The sequence below is a fragment of the Microtus ochrogaster genome, unplaced genomic scaffold, assembly GCF_000317375.1.
Source record: "Microtus ochrogaster isolate Prairie Vole_2 unplaced genomic scaffold, MicOch1.0 UNK74, whole genome shotgun sequence".
Taxonomy (NCBI): domain Eukaryota; kingdom Metazoa; phylum Chordata; class Mammalia; order Rodentia; family Cricetidae; genus Microtus; species Microtus ochrogaster.
This window is the reverse complement of record NW_004949172.1, coordinates 607,169-622,712: the sequence shown is the minus strand read 5'-3', so window position 1 is coordinate 622,712 and position 15,544 is coordinate 607,169. Positions and strand designations below refer to the sequence as shown.

General features: G+C 50.9%; 1 protein-coding gene across 2 annotated transcripts; it reads left to right on the top strand.

Annotated features, from left to right (window-relative positions):
* The first annotated feature begins 2,295 nt into the window (after positions 1–2,295).
* On the top strand, positions 2,296–7,758 carry Fosb (FosB proto-oncogene, AP-1 transcription factor subunit). 2 transcript variants are annotated; one of them, XM_026777598.1, is made up of 5 exons: positions 2,296–2,974; positions 4,870–5,190; positions 5,688–5,795; positions 7,034–7,189; positions 7,330–7,406. In XM_026777598.1, exons 1-5 carry the CDS (start codon positions 2,849–2,851, stop codon positions 7,330–7,332), a joined length of 714 nt encoding a protein of 237 aa, XP_026633399.1. In that variant the 5' UTR covers positions 2,296–2,848; the 3' UTR covers positions 7,333–7,406. The 2 variants fall into 2 exon arrangements, with proteins under 2 accessions (XP_026633399.1, XP_005370337.1); XM_005370280.2 differs by having other exon boundaries at positions 7,034–7,758.
* The last annotated feature ends 7,786 nt before the right edge of the window (positions 7,759–15,544 follow it).

Genomic DNA, 15,544 nt, shown 5'->3' with positions numbered 1-15,544 from the left:
TTGGAGCCTGTCCTGGAACTAGCTCTGTAGACCAGGCTGGTCTCGAACTCACAGAGATCCACCTGCCTCTGCCTCCCGAGTGCTGGGATTAAAGGCGTGCGCCACCACCGCCCGGCTCCAGACTGTGTTTTAAAAAGCAAACAGGCTATAAGATCATAAATGTTCGCTGTTTGGCATGGTGGCACATGCCTTTAATTCCAACACTCTAGAGGTAGAAGGCAGCCTGGTCTACATCACCAGTTCCAGGCTAGCCAGGGCTATATAATGAGGCCCCATCTCAAAAACAGACAGAGAGAGAGGGTTGAGGGAGAGAAGGGAGAAAAAGATGTTCAATACACACATGCGCGTGTGCACACACACCACACACACGCACACACACACAATGAGACAGTATCACATAGCCCAGGCTGGCCTCAAACTCTATATACAACATGCTTTATAATGGGATCCCTATGGCTTCCTCTGTGCTAGTTAAGCCCTCTACCAGCTAAACTTTATCCCCTGTCCTCCTAGTGGGCACTCAAGTCTATTAACCTAACATCCCTTCTTCCTGTTTTCTTTCCTTCCCTTTCTTTCTGGGCTAGGAATTAGAACCCAGGACTTCACACATGCTAGACATGCATTCCACTTGAAGCTACACCCTCATTTCCTCTTTTGTTTAAGTTGTTATTTTCCTTTACTTAACATTTATTACTACTACTACCTATTTTTTATTAATTATTACTATTATTATTGTTATTGTTATTAGTGAGTACTGGTTGGTATGCGCCTTGGCAGACATGTGGAGGCCAGATACCAATTTTTAGGAGCTGTTTCTTTCCTTCCATCCTAAGTCCCAGGGACGGAACTCAGTTCGGCAGATTTGTGTGGCAAGCTTTTTACCTGTGGGCCATCTTGCCGGCCCCCACTTTCCTCTGCTATATTGCTCTCTTAAAATGCTCAAAAATTTTAAGGTTTAGAAATCTTTCCCTTCAAAGCCTCAGCACTGGATCTGACACTTGCTGATTGCTAAATACATGCCACCAATGATAATAATAAATATTAATATTTTATTAATTAGCATTAGTTAAAATAATTAACATGTATTAATTAGTATTAAACATATGATTTACTTATTATAATAAAGTAGAATAATAATAACAACTTTTTTCAAGACAGGATTTCTCTGTGTAGCCCTGGCTGTCCTTGAACTCACTCTGTAGGCCAGGTTGGCCTCAAACTCAGAGATGCACCTGCCTCTGCCTCAGGAGTGCAAGGAATAAAAGGTGTGCGCCACCACTGCCCAGCTGCACCTATTATTATTGTTCTTGATTACACATACTTTCCTTTCTATTTCCGTAAGAGATAGAAAGTTCTTCGGGTAAGGCCCGAAGAACTCACGGGGTGTAGGTTCCTACCTGATCCAATTCTTTAGGTTCCCAGATGCAGGGCACCCCCTACCCCGGAAGCCACCCATCCTTTGCTTATCATCGAAGTTTTGGCTCAGGAACGGAGCACCTTTTCCAAGGTCAGCGAGTCTGGCCGAATCTGGGACAAAGGCTATTGGGGAGGGGACGCCATCCTTAACCTCTACCTACCTACACCTGGCGACATCACAGCCCTTCCAGCCCCGCCTAAGCCTCAGTCCCCCCGCCCCCCCCCCCCCCGCAGACTGACTACATCCCTCTTATTAGGGTCTGCACTAGGGACTTGCTCTCTTCCGCCAGCCGGGGGCGCTGCACCGGTTTGGGGAGGATGGTAGTCTCTGGGTAAGCACACCTGGGCGTCTGGGGTTGCACCTTCCCTCGCCGGGGTCAGCAGGGGCCTTCCCCGGGAGTTCAGGCGCCTGTCAATCTCAGCCCCCGGAGCGGCGTGGAACTGCGCAGGCGCGGGCGGGTTCCGCAAGGCGCACCGGCGGGCGCGCGGGAGCGAGGGATTCCCTCTGACGTCATTGCTAGGATACCAAACAAACACTCGGCCGCGCCGACCGAGCTCCTTATATGGCTAATTGCGTCACAGGAACTCCGGGGAGGGCGGGGCGGGATCCCCTCCCGAGGAGACCCTCAAAACGCAGCTTTGGAGACCCCCGAGACCACTGGGGTCACCCTATGGGTAGGTGGAGGGTGCACGAGACCCTGGGGGGCGCCATAAGGGGCTATGGTGGCGGGGAGGGAGAGTTTGGGAGATTTGTGCATGGAGCTGAGGGTGACGCAAGCGGGGGGGGCGGGTCCCGGACGCATAAATTCAGCCCGGCAGCTCCCGGCTTCATTCATAAGACTGGAGCAGCTACGCCAGGGACACGCGGAGCCGGGGCTTGCGGGACTTGACTACTGGTGACTCTTCTTCTTGACGGCCGTGAAATTTTTTTATATATATACATATATTATTTTTTAACTGGAGAGAAAGTTTTGTGGGTTTCTTTTTGCAAGACTCCTTCTAGATCGTTCTTCCGTTCTGTCCTGAAGATAGACTTACTTTCTGTGGGCTTCTGGATCGCGCCCCTCTGCCTTCCCCCATTTCGTGGGACGCCTGGAAAGGAAGAAAACCGCGTCCGAAGCGCACGCTGAACGGCGGCACTGCACGACGGGTCTCTGGGCGGGGAGCGATCCCCGCGACGCCCCCCGTGAAATCGGCGGAGCCTGGACTTTCAGGAGGTACAGCAGCGACCTAAAGGGACCTGGGCGCTTGCAGAGGGGACTTGTATCGAAACTTGGGGCAGCTTTTCGTGTCGGACGCGTAGCTCCCCCAAGCAGCGCACTTTGGGGACGTGTCCGGTCCACTCCGGACTCGCATCTCATCCCACTCGGCCATAGCCTTGGCTTCCCGGCGACCTCAGCGTGGTCACAGGGGCCCCCCTGTGCCCAGGGAAATGTTTCAAGCTTTTCCCGGAGACTACGACTCCGGCTCCCGGTGTAGCTCGTCACCCTCCGCCGAGTCTCAGTACCTGTCTTCGGTGGACTCCTTCGGCAGTCCACCCACCGCCGCCGCCTCCCAGGTAAGTTCTCGATCGCAAAGATAATACTTTGGTGGTCACGTAAAAAGATATTTCTTTAAGTCTAAAGTGTGGATTAACTATCCTCTCAAATAGAGACGCGCCAGAAACTCAGAATCTGGGAAAGCAAGAGGCTTGGGTTGCACTTTGGTTTTTTTTGTTGTTTGCAAACTGCAAGGAATGGGGAGACGTTTGCAAAAGGTTGTGTACGCGGAACGCGGGAAAGGAATGTAGTTGGGCAAGCGTTGGCGATGCCCGGTGCAAAGTATCGCTGTGGCTAGCAGAAGCTGAGAACTTTTAGCTGAGCTCAGGCTTCCTCACCCAGAGCTAGGCAAGTAGGGGAAGAAAAAACAAACAAACAAACAAAAAAAAACCCCAAAAATCCCAGAGAAGCTTCCAGTAGCCTTCTCCTTTGCCCTTCTCCTTCTAAGCGCGCACTGCACGGCCGCGGTCGCCCGCCACCCGGCGGGAGTTTGGGCCTCGAACCCCGATCACGCTGCCTCCGCCTCCTGCGCGGAGACGTAACGGGGGACCCGTGCGTAAAGGCTGACGCGCTGGAATCCTCCGTCTGACGCGGGGCACGCACAGCGCACGGCGCCCCCTCCGCCCGCCCCGCCCCTGACGTCCCGGGCACGTTCTATTTTGGAACGCCGAGGCCACGTTGCTAAGGGAGGGGGCAGCGCGGCTTTCTGATTGGCTATCGCGGAGCGGGCTTTAGCCAATCAACATCTCCTTCCTATTTGTAGAGCGTAGCTCCTTTCCCTGCTCTGCTTTTTGTGATTTTTCCATGCTGGGGGGTCTTCAAGAGGCAGAGCTAGGGATTCTTGTCGTGATTGGGGTGACTCTGTCAACTCATGGGTATGCGAGGACCTTGTGGGAACCTAGTCCCGCTGCTGTTAGAAGCAGGAGGCTTCTGGCTGAGTGCTAGCGCCTCTAAGGGGGAACTGGAGACTGTCACCCCCTCTCCAGGCGCACATATAAGCGCTCTCTGCACGCTGAACTCCCGGTCCTTTCGAGGTGTCCAAACACTTCATGAGCTACCCCTAGAGGAGGCAGCAAGGTGGTCTCTAAAAGGTCCGCCTTTCCTTATTTCCCAGGATCCTGATTGGCCAGAGATTCAGCCCTTCCCTCGCCACGCCCCCCAGAGTAGTTAAGCCTCTAGGATTCCACTTGCGGGAGGGGGGTGTTGATGGACGCTTTCTTGGGTTTAGGGATGCAGATCCTATATCTCCCCCATCCCCTGCAAGACAGTCTGAGGGATCCTCACTGTCACTTTTCTCTACCTATCGGTTCACTCAAACCTGTCATTTGTCAGTCTCATTGGAGAAGAGACAGAAATTCGGAAGGGATGCTCTCAACTCTTAGGCCAGTCCCACAACACCATTGGATCTGGGATCTCCGCCCCTGCGGGAGCCCTCATACAGTGGGGGTGTGTTTGTGTGTGAGTGGAGAGGAAGGCTTGGGTTAAGGCCTCTCCCTCTCCCTCCCTCTGGGTTGGGGGTGGGGTAATGTGACTGTGTGTATGTGTGTGTGTGTGTGTGTGTCTCCATCCCGGGAGGTTCTGTCACCAGGCTCTGTCCAGCCTCCTCTCCACCCCCCCACACACCTAAGAGTCACCAACCCGGGGTGTGATTCACCACCCGCTGGAACCGTGCAACCTTTCCCCGAGGAAGAAGGAGGAGGTAGAAGGCAGTTGAACAGAATCCTCTCATTAACCACTGCGTCACGGTGTAGTGGAAGGGTGGGTGTTGTGGCTTTTTGCCTGTGACACACACATCCACACCCGCTCACCCTGTGCTCACTCACAGGGGTCGGTGTGTGTTATGTGTGTTGGGCGTGTGTGTGTCGGTGGCTTTGTTTGTGTGTCTACGCCTGTGTGTGTATGTCTCACCCCGTAGGAGTGCGCCGGTCTCGGGGAAATGCCCGGCTCCTTCGTGCCAACGGTCACTGCAATCACAACCAGCCAGGACCTCCAGTGGCTCGTGCAACCCACCCTCATCTCTTCCATGGCTCAGTCCCAGGGGCAGCCACTGGCCTCCCAGCCTCCAGCTGTTGACCCTTATGACATGCCAGGAACCAGCTACTCAACACCAGGCCTGAGTGCCTACAGCGCTGGTGGAGCAAGCGGCAGTGGTGGGCCTTCAACCAGTACTACCAGCAGTGGCCCCGGGCCTGCCCGCCCAGCCAGAGCCAGGCCTAGAAGACCCCGAGAAGAGACGGTAAGAATGAGCCTCAGGAGTTGATCTGGAAGGGCCTAGGAATGTGAGCTCAGTTGGTAGAGTACTTGCTAGCATGCATGACACCCTGGGTAGATATCCAGCATAGCATAAACCAGGAGTGCTTGTGCAGGCTGGTAACCCTAGCTCTCTATAGGTAGAGGCAGGAGGATCAGGAGTTCGAGGCCAGCCTGTGCTATTTATTGAGTTTGAGACCAGCCTGGACTGCAAGAAATCATTATTTAAAAAAATAAAAAAGTTGGCCTGGAGATGAGGGAAGTAATTCTGTTGCCATGAAGTTTGGGGGACTCTGAGGTCTCAAGGTTGCAGGAGCTTTATCATTCCTTCGTGCCTGCCCCCCAGGAGTAGTGGTTGTTGTTTGGGGTTCTGAAGGCAAAGGAGTTTTGTCAGGGATGGCAGAGGTATCCCCAAAACTAATAATTCTCTCGAAAAAAAAAAACCAAAAAAAAAAACTAATAATTCTCATCTCTTTGACTCAGCTTACCCCAGAAGAAGAAGAGAAGCGAAGGGTTCGCAGAGAGAGAAACAAGTTGGCTGCCGCTAAATGCAGAAACCGCAGGAGGGAGCTGACCGACCGACTCCAGGCGGTAAGGAGGAGTTCTGGGGTGTCTCAAGGCTATGTAGGGGGTTCTCTACATCGCTCTGCCCCCGACTTCTCACTGTGCCTGTGTCCTGAAAGAGGATTCCCACTTAAGAAACAAGAGTCAGTGCGGGCCTGATGGAGTCGCCGTATACGCATGCTCAGACCCCTACCTGCTTACCTCCCTCTTTCACCACTTTCCCCATCTCTTTCTCTCAGTTTAAGAGGACAAGCTGGAGGAGGTCATTCTCTTTGTCTCGGTTAAGGAATAATCCATGAATAATCCATTTTGCCGCAGTACCTCTATTTTTTTTCTGAGACGGGTATCTTGCATTGTAGCCCAGCATGGCCGCCACAACTTGACAGCCCTTTGTCTCAGTCCCTGTGAGGGCAGAGATGACGCAGGGACCGTCATCCTGACTGGCTCGAAACTAAATTATTTTATGCTCTGTCCATTCTTTACCTCCTGCCCCAACCACCTACAGTTCTCCAGAACTTAAGCTGGGGGCACCCACCAAACTCACTCCTTTCTTCCTTCTACCCCAGCATTGAGGGTCCCGTCCTTAATGCCTGCAGAATATTCTCCTGCCCCTTGAAACCAGGGCGCATCTCAGCTTTTCTACTGGGAGGCCGAAGGAGGGGGTAACAGAACCACAGTAAAAACAACACATAACCACTGTTAATGCACACAGAAAATTGCACTGTTTTTCTTTGTCTCTCTTTTAAAAAATTATTTCATGTATTTATTTATTTGCTTACGTTTGTCTGTGTGCAGGTTGCGGCAGCACACACAGAGGTCAGAGTTGGGTCTACCCTTCCATCTTGTAGGTCCTAGGAATCGAGCTCAATTTGTCAGACTTGCTGACAATCAACTTTACTCACTGAGCCATATTGTCCCCTTCCTCCCCTATTAAGACAGAGTACTCCTTAGTACAGGCTGGTCTCAAACAAGCCTTCCTCTCCCTGCCTCAGCCTCTGAGTGTTTGGATTTTACAGGTGTTCCCCACCACATCGGGCTTGGAGTTCTTGTCCCACGCCAGAGTCTTTCATTCCTGCCTGGCTTTCCCCTAATATCTCTTGCTCAGCTGGGGAATCTGAGGCTCCACCGGGGCCTCTCGGGGGTCATGGGGCCTCTGGATCCGCAGCTAGAATGTGTGTATGTGGTGGGTGAGCCACTCGGTGTGGTCGCTGACCGTTGTCCTTCCTTTCTGTCTCCTATGATCTGGCCCTCCTGGGCTCCATCAGGAAACGGATCAGCTGGAAGAGGAAAAGGCAGAGTTGGAGTCGGAGATCGCCGAGCTGCAAAAAGAGAAGGAACGCCTGGAGTTTGTCCTGGTGGCCCACAAACCGGGCTGCAAGATCCCCTACGAAGAGGGGCCGGGGCCAGGCCCCCTGGCCGAGGTGAGAGATTTGCCAGGGTCAACATCCGCTAAGGAAGACGGCTTCGGCTGGCTGCTGCCGCCCCCTCCACCACCGCCCCTGCCCTTCCAGACCAGCCGAGACGCACCCCCCAACCTGACGGCTTCTCTCTTTACACACAGTGAAGTTCAAGTCCTCGGCGACCCCTTCCCCGTTGTTAGCCCTTCGTACACTTCCTCGTTTGTCCTCACCTGCCCGGAGGTCTCCGCATTCGCCGGCGCCCAACGCACCAGCGGCAGCGAGCAGCCGTCCGACCCCCTGAACTCGCCCTCCCTTCTTGCTCTGTGAACTCTTTAGACAAACAAAACAAACAAACCCGCAAGGAACGAGGAGGAGGAAGAGGAAGAGAGGGGAAGAAGCAGTCGGGGGTGTATGTGGACCCCTTGACTCTTCTGTATGACTGCCTGCCGCCTCTGCCATCGGACATGACGGAAGGACCTTTGTGTTTTGCGCTCCGTCTCTGGTTTCTGTGCCCCGGCGAGGCCGGAGAGCTGGTGACTTTGGGGACAGGGGGTGGGGCGGGGATGGACACCCCTCCTGCAGATATCTAATGGTCCTGTTAATTCAACCCAACTTTTGGGGATAAATGGATGGGTGGGTGGGTGGGAGGGATGTGACGCCCACTTTTGGCGTCTTGCGTGAGGCTGAAGGGGAAAGGGTGCTGGGTGTGGGGTGCAGGGTGGGCTTGTGGACAAGCTGGCATGCACCCCCAGAAATACCCAACGAGGAATGACAGTCCCTCCCCTTCTCTCCACCCCCCCCCCCACTCACCCACCCTCCAGGGTGCAGGGTGACCAAGATAGCTCTCTTATGCTCCCTCGGGCCTTAGCTGATTAACTTAACATTTTCAAGAGGTCACAACCTCACCTCCTCCGGGACGAATTGAGCCCCCCCGACTGAGGGAAGTCGGTGCCCACTTTGGGAGTCCGCTAACCCCACTTCCCCGATGATTCCAAAATGTGAACCCCTATCTGACTGTTCAGTCTTTCCTCCTGGAAAAACTGGCTCGGGTTGGATTTTTTTTCTTCTCTCATCTGCTACAGAGCCCCCTCCCTACTCAGGCCCGAGCCTACCCCTGTGCAGTATTATGCCAAGTCCCTCTCACCCCCATCCACAGCTGCCCTTGGCCGTCCTCGTTGGGCCTTTCTGGTTTCAGGCAGCAGGGGGCGCTGCGACGCCCGTCTTGCTGGAGCGCTTTATACTGTGAATGAGCGGCCGGATTGCGGGGTGCGCCGGGTGCCCCAGCCCTCCAAAGCCTTCCCTGGGTCTCCCCTTCTTCCAACTGTCTCCTTCCTCCCCTCGACAGGGAGTTAAACTCAAAGGAGTGACGGTGATGTATCCTGGTAGCCTTCTTGCTCAGGCCCCAGACATCTCCAAGGTCTCCCGCCTTCCCCAGCCTAGGACGCCAACTTCTCCCCACCCTGGGAGCCCCGCATCCTCTCACAGAGGTCGAGGCAATTTCCAGAGAAGTTTTCAGGGCTGAGGCTTTGGCTCCCCCCCCCTTGATATTTGAACCCCCAAATATTTTTTGGACTGGCATACTTAAGAGGGGACTGAGTTCCCACTATCCCCCACTCCATCCGGTTCCTCCAGCCCCAAATATGGGTCCTGGTTCCTCCCTCCAGCTTTCACCTTGTGAAAATTCCACGAGTCAGATTTCTATTTTTTAATATTGGGGAGATGGGCCCTACCGCTCCCCCGCTCCCCTGTGTTGCATGGAACACATTCCACGCCCTGTCCTGGGTCCTCGGTTCCAACCCTAACCCCGTAAGCTATTTATCCCTTCCCTGGTTCCCGAAAAGCACTTATATCTATTATGTATAGATAAATATATTATATATGAGTGTCTGTGTGCGTGTGTGCGCGCGAGTTTTCTCGTTTGCAAGTGTGCTGTGGAGTTCGAAATCGCTTCTGGGAACTCGAGTCAGACTATCTGGCTGTCCCTCCATAAATGTCACATTTTTGTTGTCCCAGCCACTCTGGCTGTTGGAGACAGTCTTTTCTCGGTCTGTTCCTCTCTGACCGCTTCCAACATGTCTCCTCTCTCACTGGCCCTGGTCTCCCTTCTGCTTGTCAGCTCCGGGTTTGATGGGGACATGCAGTTTTACTTTTGTGGGTAAGTGTGACTGGGTGGTAGATTTTTTTCAGTCTGTATCGATGAGAATCCTGGGTGGGAGTGTGTGATCAGAAGGGCCTGCCGCTGCGGACCACAATTCACTGACTCCATAGCTCCACCCATACTGTGGTTGTAATTTTGTTGTTGTTTTGTATTTTGCACCTGACCCCGGGGGTGCTGGGGCAGTCTAGCACTGGGCAGCTCCCCTCCCCCCTTGGTTCTGCACTGTCGCCAATAAAAAGCTTTAAAAAAAATGTATCCACCAAGTCAAAGTGTCTATTTCCCCTGGGCACCGATTACACGGCTTCCTTTCAGCCAGACAGGATGAATTCGGAAGGCTGGGAAGCCTTCACAGGCCCTTATTGGGGCAACTAGCAAAATCAGGAAAGTGGATCCTTGGGAGGACTTCCCTGTTTCCAGGCCGTGTCACCTTAAGGAAAAGGAAGGGGCAGAAGGTCAGGTGTGAGGCGCTGACATGGTGAGGGGTCCAGCAGACTTCATGGCTGGAAAAGAAAATATTCAGAACACTGAATGGCCAATGATTTCAGCAAGAGTTAAGAGGGAGTAAGGCCGGGTGTGGTGGGGCACGCTGGCAATCCCAGGGTTTGGGAAGTGGAGCTAGGGGAGAAGATGGTAGATATCGGCTACTGGGGCGTTGTGGAGCTAGAGGCTCCCGGTGAGAGACGCTGCAGGCATCAGGAGAGTGGGAATTAGCCCTCAGGGAGATTCTGCAGGCAATGACATTTTAGAATAGAGTTTCGAAGCTCTTTTGCCGGCACTAGGGATCCATAGCAGGATTTGAGCAGTTGAGCAGCAGGTAGTGTTATTTTAGGTGGACTCTTCTATTCCCCAGACTGAGAGTGGCTAGAAGAGACAAGCTAAAGCTGAGGAAGACCCACAATGGGAGGGAAAGGATCCGAGAGACGCGGAGGAGGCAGAATATCTGCCATTTCAGGTACACCAGCAGTCAGGTGGCCTGAGAGTTCTGGTGACCTCAGAAAAGAAAAGGCATTTGCTCCAGCCTCGGTTTCCACATTCTCGTATGTCATCCCTCAAGTGTGTCTCAAGGTCACCCTGGTTAAGTCTCCTTGCAATATAGCTTTATATGCTCTACTTTTCTCTCGGGTTCATTAAATACATAATTGCCCAGTGCTGTCTTCTCCACTGTCCGGGTTATCTCCTGAGACCAGCGCTAAAGGTGTAGTCACAACTGTATCCCCCTCACTGCTCAAATACAGAGACAGGGCTGAGCCAGATTGAACAAATGAACAAATACGTGACTAATAACTGCATGCGTGATTAAACACATATGCGAGCAAAATGCCTGGATGAATAAATAGTTGAAGGAGAGAAATCGGAGATATAAAAGAATCTCCTAAACCGGGCTGTGGTGGCGCACGCCTTTAATCCCAGCACTCAGGAGGCAGAGGCAGGCGGATCTCTGCGAGTTCAAGGCCAGCCTGGTCTACAAGAGCTGGTTCCAGGACAGGAACCCAAAACTACAGAGAAACCCTGTCTCGAAAATCAAAAAAAAAAAAAAAAAAAATCTCCTAGAACTGTAGAGACAAACTTAAATCCACTTTTGAAATGCATTTGATCCTCCGGGAGGGACAAAAAGCAACTATGAAGAGAGAATAAGTAAGAATAGAGGTGAATTTAAAGACATATATTACGTAAGATTATGATGCAAGGTGCAAAATGGGATAGATACTCCCGCCCGAAAGGTGGAATTGAACCACTCTGTCGCTAAACAGCTACAGGTTTGAAGCCTGCACCCCAGACCACTGAGGATCATCCGGGCAGAAGCAGCTATTTTCGGACAGATATATAAAGGCCAAATATCAAAAAACTTTTGACTTATGGTCATTATTTTTGTGTCTTCGGACAATATAAATTATAATGTCTCTGATAATATTTTCAATTTTATCGTGAATATATGTTTTCTTTTTCTTTACAACATATGATATGAGTAGCTCTTATTAACTAAATATGAGTAGCATCATTTGCATAGCGCCTTGCATTCTGGGAAGCAGCGCCTAAAGTACTTACCTCCGTGGTTGTACAGGAAAAGCATTTTTTGCGAAGTGAAAAGTCAGTTTTATTTTTTTGTTTGTTTTGTTTTGTTTTTAAAATAAAACTCGTGCGGCACTTGGAAGCCTCTTCGTGGCAGAATTTTTCACGTTTTTCTGAGAGGGAGACGCGAGCTTCTCGTAGGGTTTGACGGCGCGTGGCCACAAGGCGACACCTGCTGTTGCTTTGTGGAACCCTGTTAATCGGCGTCCACTGTGAGTTCCAGGCACTGAACCTAGGTGATGAGGTGGACAACCAACTGGTCTTCCTCGCGGTTGGATGCTTGAGACCATCCATTTCTAAACCTGTGTGTTTGGGCCAGGGAAACGGAGGCACAAACATGGACAGTATCATAGCCCCGTTCTTAGCACCCAACTCCTTAGGAGAAATGAACCCTACAACATCATAATTACAATATTCTTAATAACACTAGCTTTTCTGATTCCTTGAGACAGTCTCTTTTCTTTCTTTCCTTTTTTCTTTTTTTCTCTTTCTTCCTTTTTCTTTTCTTTTTTCTTTTTTTTTTTTTGAACAGGGTCTCACTGTGTAACCCTGGCTGGCCTGGAATTCACTATGTAGCCCAGGCTTGCCTGAACTTTGAAGCTATGGAATTGCCTCAGCCTCCCGAGTACAGGGATTGTCACAGGAGTGAGTCACACGCGCAATTTGACTTCCATCTCAGATGATAGAACACTGAGTTCTCTAACTGCTTCGTAGAGCCCTATAATCTAACCCCTTATTATCCCATAAACAGCCCCCACACAATCCTCCTAGAACTGACTTGAGGGATGCAGAAGACTCGCCGCACGACCCTCCTCGTCGTCTTTGTAATGCTGATTCCCTCTGCTCGGTTGTCTTTCCTCCCGGTGTCCACAAAGCCTCCTTTCCACCCTGGTCTCAAACCTAGTAAGACCTCCCCGCACCACGCGCAACCAAGTCACCACGTGATTAAATGAATAGATGATGTCACCATCTTTCTCTGAGCCTCAGTTTCCCTATCAGCATAATGTGTTTGAGATACTCAAGTCCCTACCGCAGTGGTTCTCAATCTTCCTAAAACTGCAACCTTTTGATACAGTTCCTCATGTTGTAGTGACCCCCAGCCATAAAATTCTTTTCTTTGCTTCTTCATAACTGTAGTCTTTCCACTGTGATAAATCATAATGTAAATATCTATGTTTTCCGATGGCGTTAAGCGACTCCCGGGAAACCATTCGATTTCCAGAGGAGTCGCGACCCACGGGTTGAGAACCGCTGTCCTAGCGCCAGGACAGAGAACCTACGAAGACGTCGCTAGGGGGCGCTCGATGACGGCTACTTCAATTCTGAAGCTGCGCTAGGTCGAGGTGCAGTGATAAGCCTGGGGCTTTAGCTTTTCTTGATCTATTACTTACTAGGACTCTCTCACCTCCCCATTCTTTGCTATGAACATTACGTCTTAGGAAATATATGAACGAATGCATCTTTATAAAGCTTTGTTGAAACACCATAGCCACCAGGCGGTGGTGGCACATACTTTTAGTCCCAGCTCTTGGGAGGCAGAAGCAGGTGGATCTCTGTGAGTTCGAGGCCAGCCTATTCTACAAAGCGAGTTTCAGGACGGGCTCTTCAAAGCTACAACAGAGAATCCATGTCTCAAAAAACTAAAAAGAAAAAAAAAGAAAGAAAAAGTATGTATATATAGTAGAAGGTATTTATATATTTGGTTTTTTTTCCCCTCATACTCAGACGCCTACCTCTGCGTCCTGAGTGCCGGGATTACAGGAGTGCGCCACCACGGTCTGGCGTATTTATTCTTGTCGGTGCATAAGGGCGACCTGCAGAGTCAGCTCCCTACCTCCACCATGTGGGTTGAAGAGATCACCTTTACCCACTCGTCCACATCTCCATTTTTGAGAGCGTGTACATGTATGTAGTACTGGGGTGTGACCTATGCAAGTGCCCTGAGGGGGGGCTCAGAGGTTAAGAGCACTGGCTGCTCTTTCAGATGACCCCAGGTTCGATTCCCAGCTTTCACATGGCAGCTCACACCTGTCTGTAACTCCAGTTCCAGGGGACCTGACATCCTCACACAGACACACATACCATCAAAACACCAGTGCACATAAAAACAAAACAGACGAACTAAACAAGGCAACCATGAATTAAATTTAAAAAGTAGCACGACTTGACTAGAGATATAGAAATTACTGTTTTGGTGTTTTTAGTGTGTGTGTGTGTGTGTGTGTGTGTGTGTGTCCCCACATAGCCCTGGCTGGTCTAAAACTCACTACCTAGACCAGACTAGGCCTCTGAAAGAGATTTGCCTACTTCTGCCTCCTGGATGCAGAGGACAACTTTAGGGTGTGGGGTCTCTCTTTGCATCTTGTGGATGCCAGGGATTGAACTCAGGTCATCAGGCTTGGCGGCAAACGCCTTTAAACCCTGAACCATCTCCCAGCCTCTCTGTGGTTTTTTTTGGGGGGGCATTTCAGAACAGGGTTTTTCTGTTTAACAGCTCTACCTGGCCTGGAACTTGCTTTATAGACCAGGCTGGCCTTGAACTCACAAAGATCCACCTGCCTCTGCCTCCCAAGTGCTGTGATTAAAGATGTGCCCCACCACAGACCGCTGCCTCTCTGTTTTCGTAGCTAGCTGCTGCACTGCACAGCAGAGACACTGCAAACCCTGCGTCTGTAACTCCTCCTTGGCACCTCTGTCTCTGTCTCCACAATGTCATGCACAGCAAGAGGAAAGCAATACAGTGATGAACAAGCAAGTCTTAACATTTTTGTGTTTGTCTTTACTGTAAGCTATTTCTGACAAGCAACACTGGCTTTCTTCCAAGGTGGCAAGTAGCATTTTCTTCATAAAAGGTATTTCTATTTTATGCCACTTGTTTATGATGCTGAAGATGGAACTCAGGACCCTCTACAAGCTAAGTTAGTTCTCTACCACTGAGCCTCACCCCCAGCCCCTCACTGGGGGATTCTACCTCTAAGTTGCATACCTAGCCTTTATTTTTTTTTAATTTCCTTTTTATTGTATGTGCATTGGTGTTCTGCCTGCATGTATGCTTGTTTGAGGATGTCAGGTCCCCTAGAACTGGAGTTACAGATAGCTGTGAGTCACCGTGTGGGTGACAGGAATTTAACCTGGGTCCTCTGAAAGCAGCCAGTGCTCTTAGCCACTGAGCTATCTCTCCAGTCCCACCTTTAATCTTTTGAGACAGTCTCGCTATAGCTCCATTTGGCTTTGAATTTTGTAGCTGACCTCTAACTCAGTCCAGGGATTACAATATCTGCCATCATGTCTGACTGTCCATTGGGCATTTCTGTGCCAGGCAGTGTGGGTATTAAACTCGGGACCTTATATATACTAGACAAATGGTCTTCACCTTAGCATGAGCCATTAGTATAACAATCTCGCAAGGGAATGACTGATGTTTGGGAAACAGTATCGTTATCATAACTAACCATAGAAATTTCTGCCAGGTCGCATTTGAAAAATATACTTTTTGGGGGGGGGGGTGGTTCGAGACAGGGTTTCTCTGTGGTTTTGGAGTCTGTCCTGGAACTAGCTCTGGTAGACCAGGCTGGTCTCGAACTCACAGAGATCCGCCTGCCTCTGCCTCCCAAGTGCTGGGATTAAAGGCGTGCGCCACCACTGCCCGGCCGAAAATATACTTATTGTTATTATGTGCATGCGTGTACGTGACAACATCAGTGTGGAAGCCAGAGGATGGATTATAGAGACGGTTGTCTTTCAGTCTTTCCTGTTATTTTCTGTGATGCCTGCATGTGCGTCTGTGATCCATTCGTATGCAGTGCCCGAAGAGGCCACAAGAGGTCATCTGATCCCCTGAGACTGGAGTTAAAGGTGACCGTGAGCCACTGTGTGGGAGCTGGGAAACCCTGGTTTCTGGAAGAGCAACTGGTGCTCCTAACTTCTGTGCAGATCCTCATTTCTCTACCTTTATGTACCTTCCACAGGTTCAGCTCATCCACCACGCCTGTGCAGCAAGAACCGGCTGAGCTCTCTCGTTGATCTTGAATCTTTTACCTTTTCTTTTTTGAGGCAGGGTCTGATGATTATAGATTATAGGCAGGGTCTGATGATAGTCCAGGTTGACCTTAAACTCACAGGAGTCCACCTACCTCCGTCGTTTGGCT

Bases quoted from the DNA above. Each gene is read 5' to 3' on its own strand.
- Fosb (XM_005370280.2), top strand. From the start codon at position 2,849: ATGTTTCAAGCTTTTCCCGGAGACTACGACTCCGGCTCCCGGTGTAGC. The intron at 5,191-5,687 runs GTAAGAATGAGC...TCTTTGACTCAG, and splicing joins GAAGACCCCGAGAAGAGACG to CTTACCCCAGAAGAAGAAGA. The intron at 5,796-7,033 runs GTAAGGAGGAGT...GGGCTCCATCAG, and splicing joins TGACCGACCGACTCCAGGCG to GAAACGGATCAGCTGGAAGA.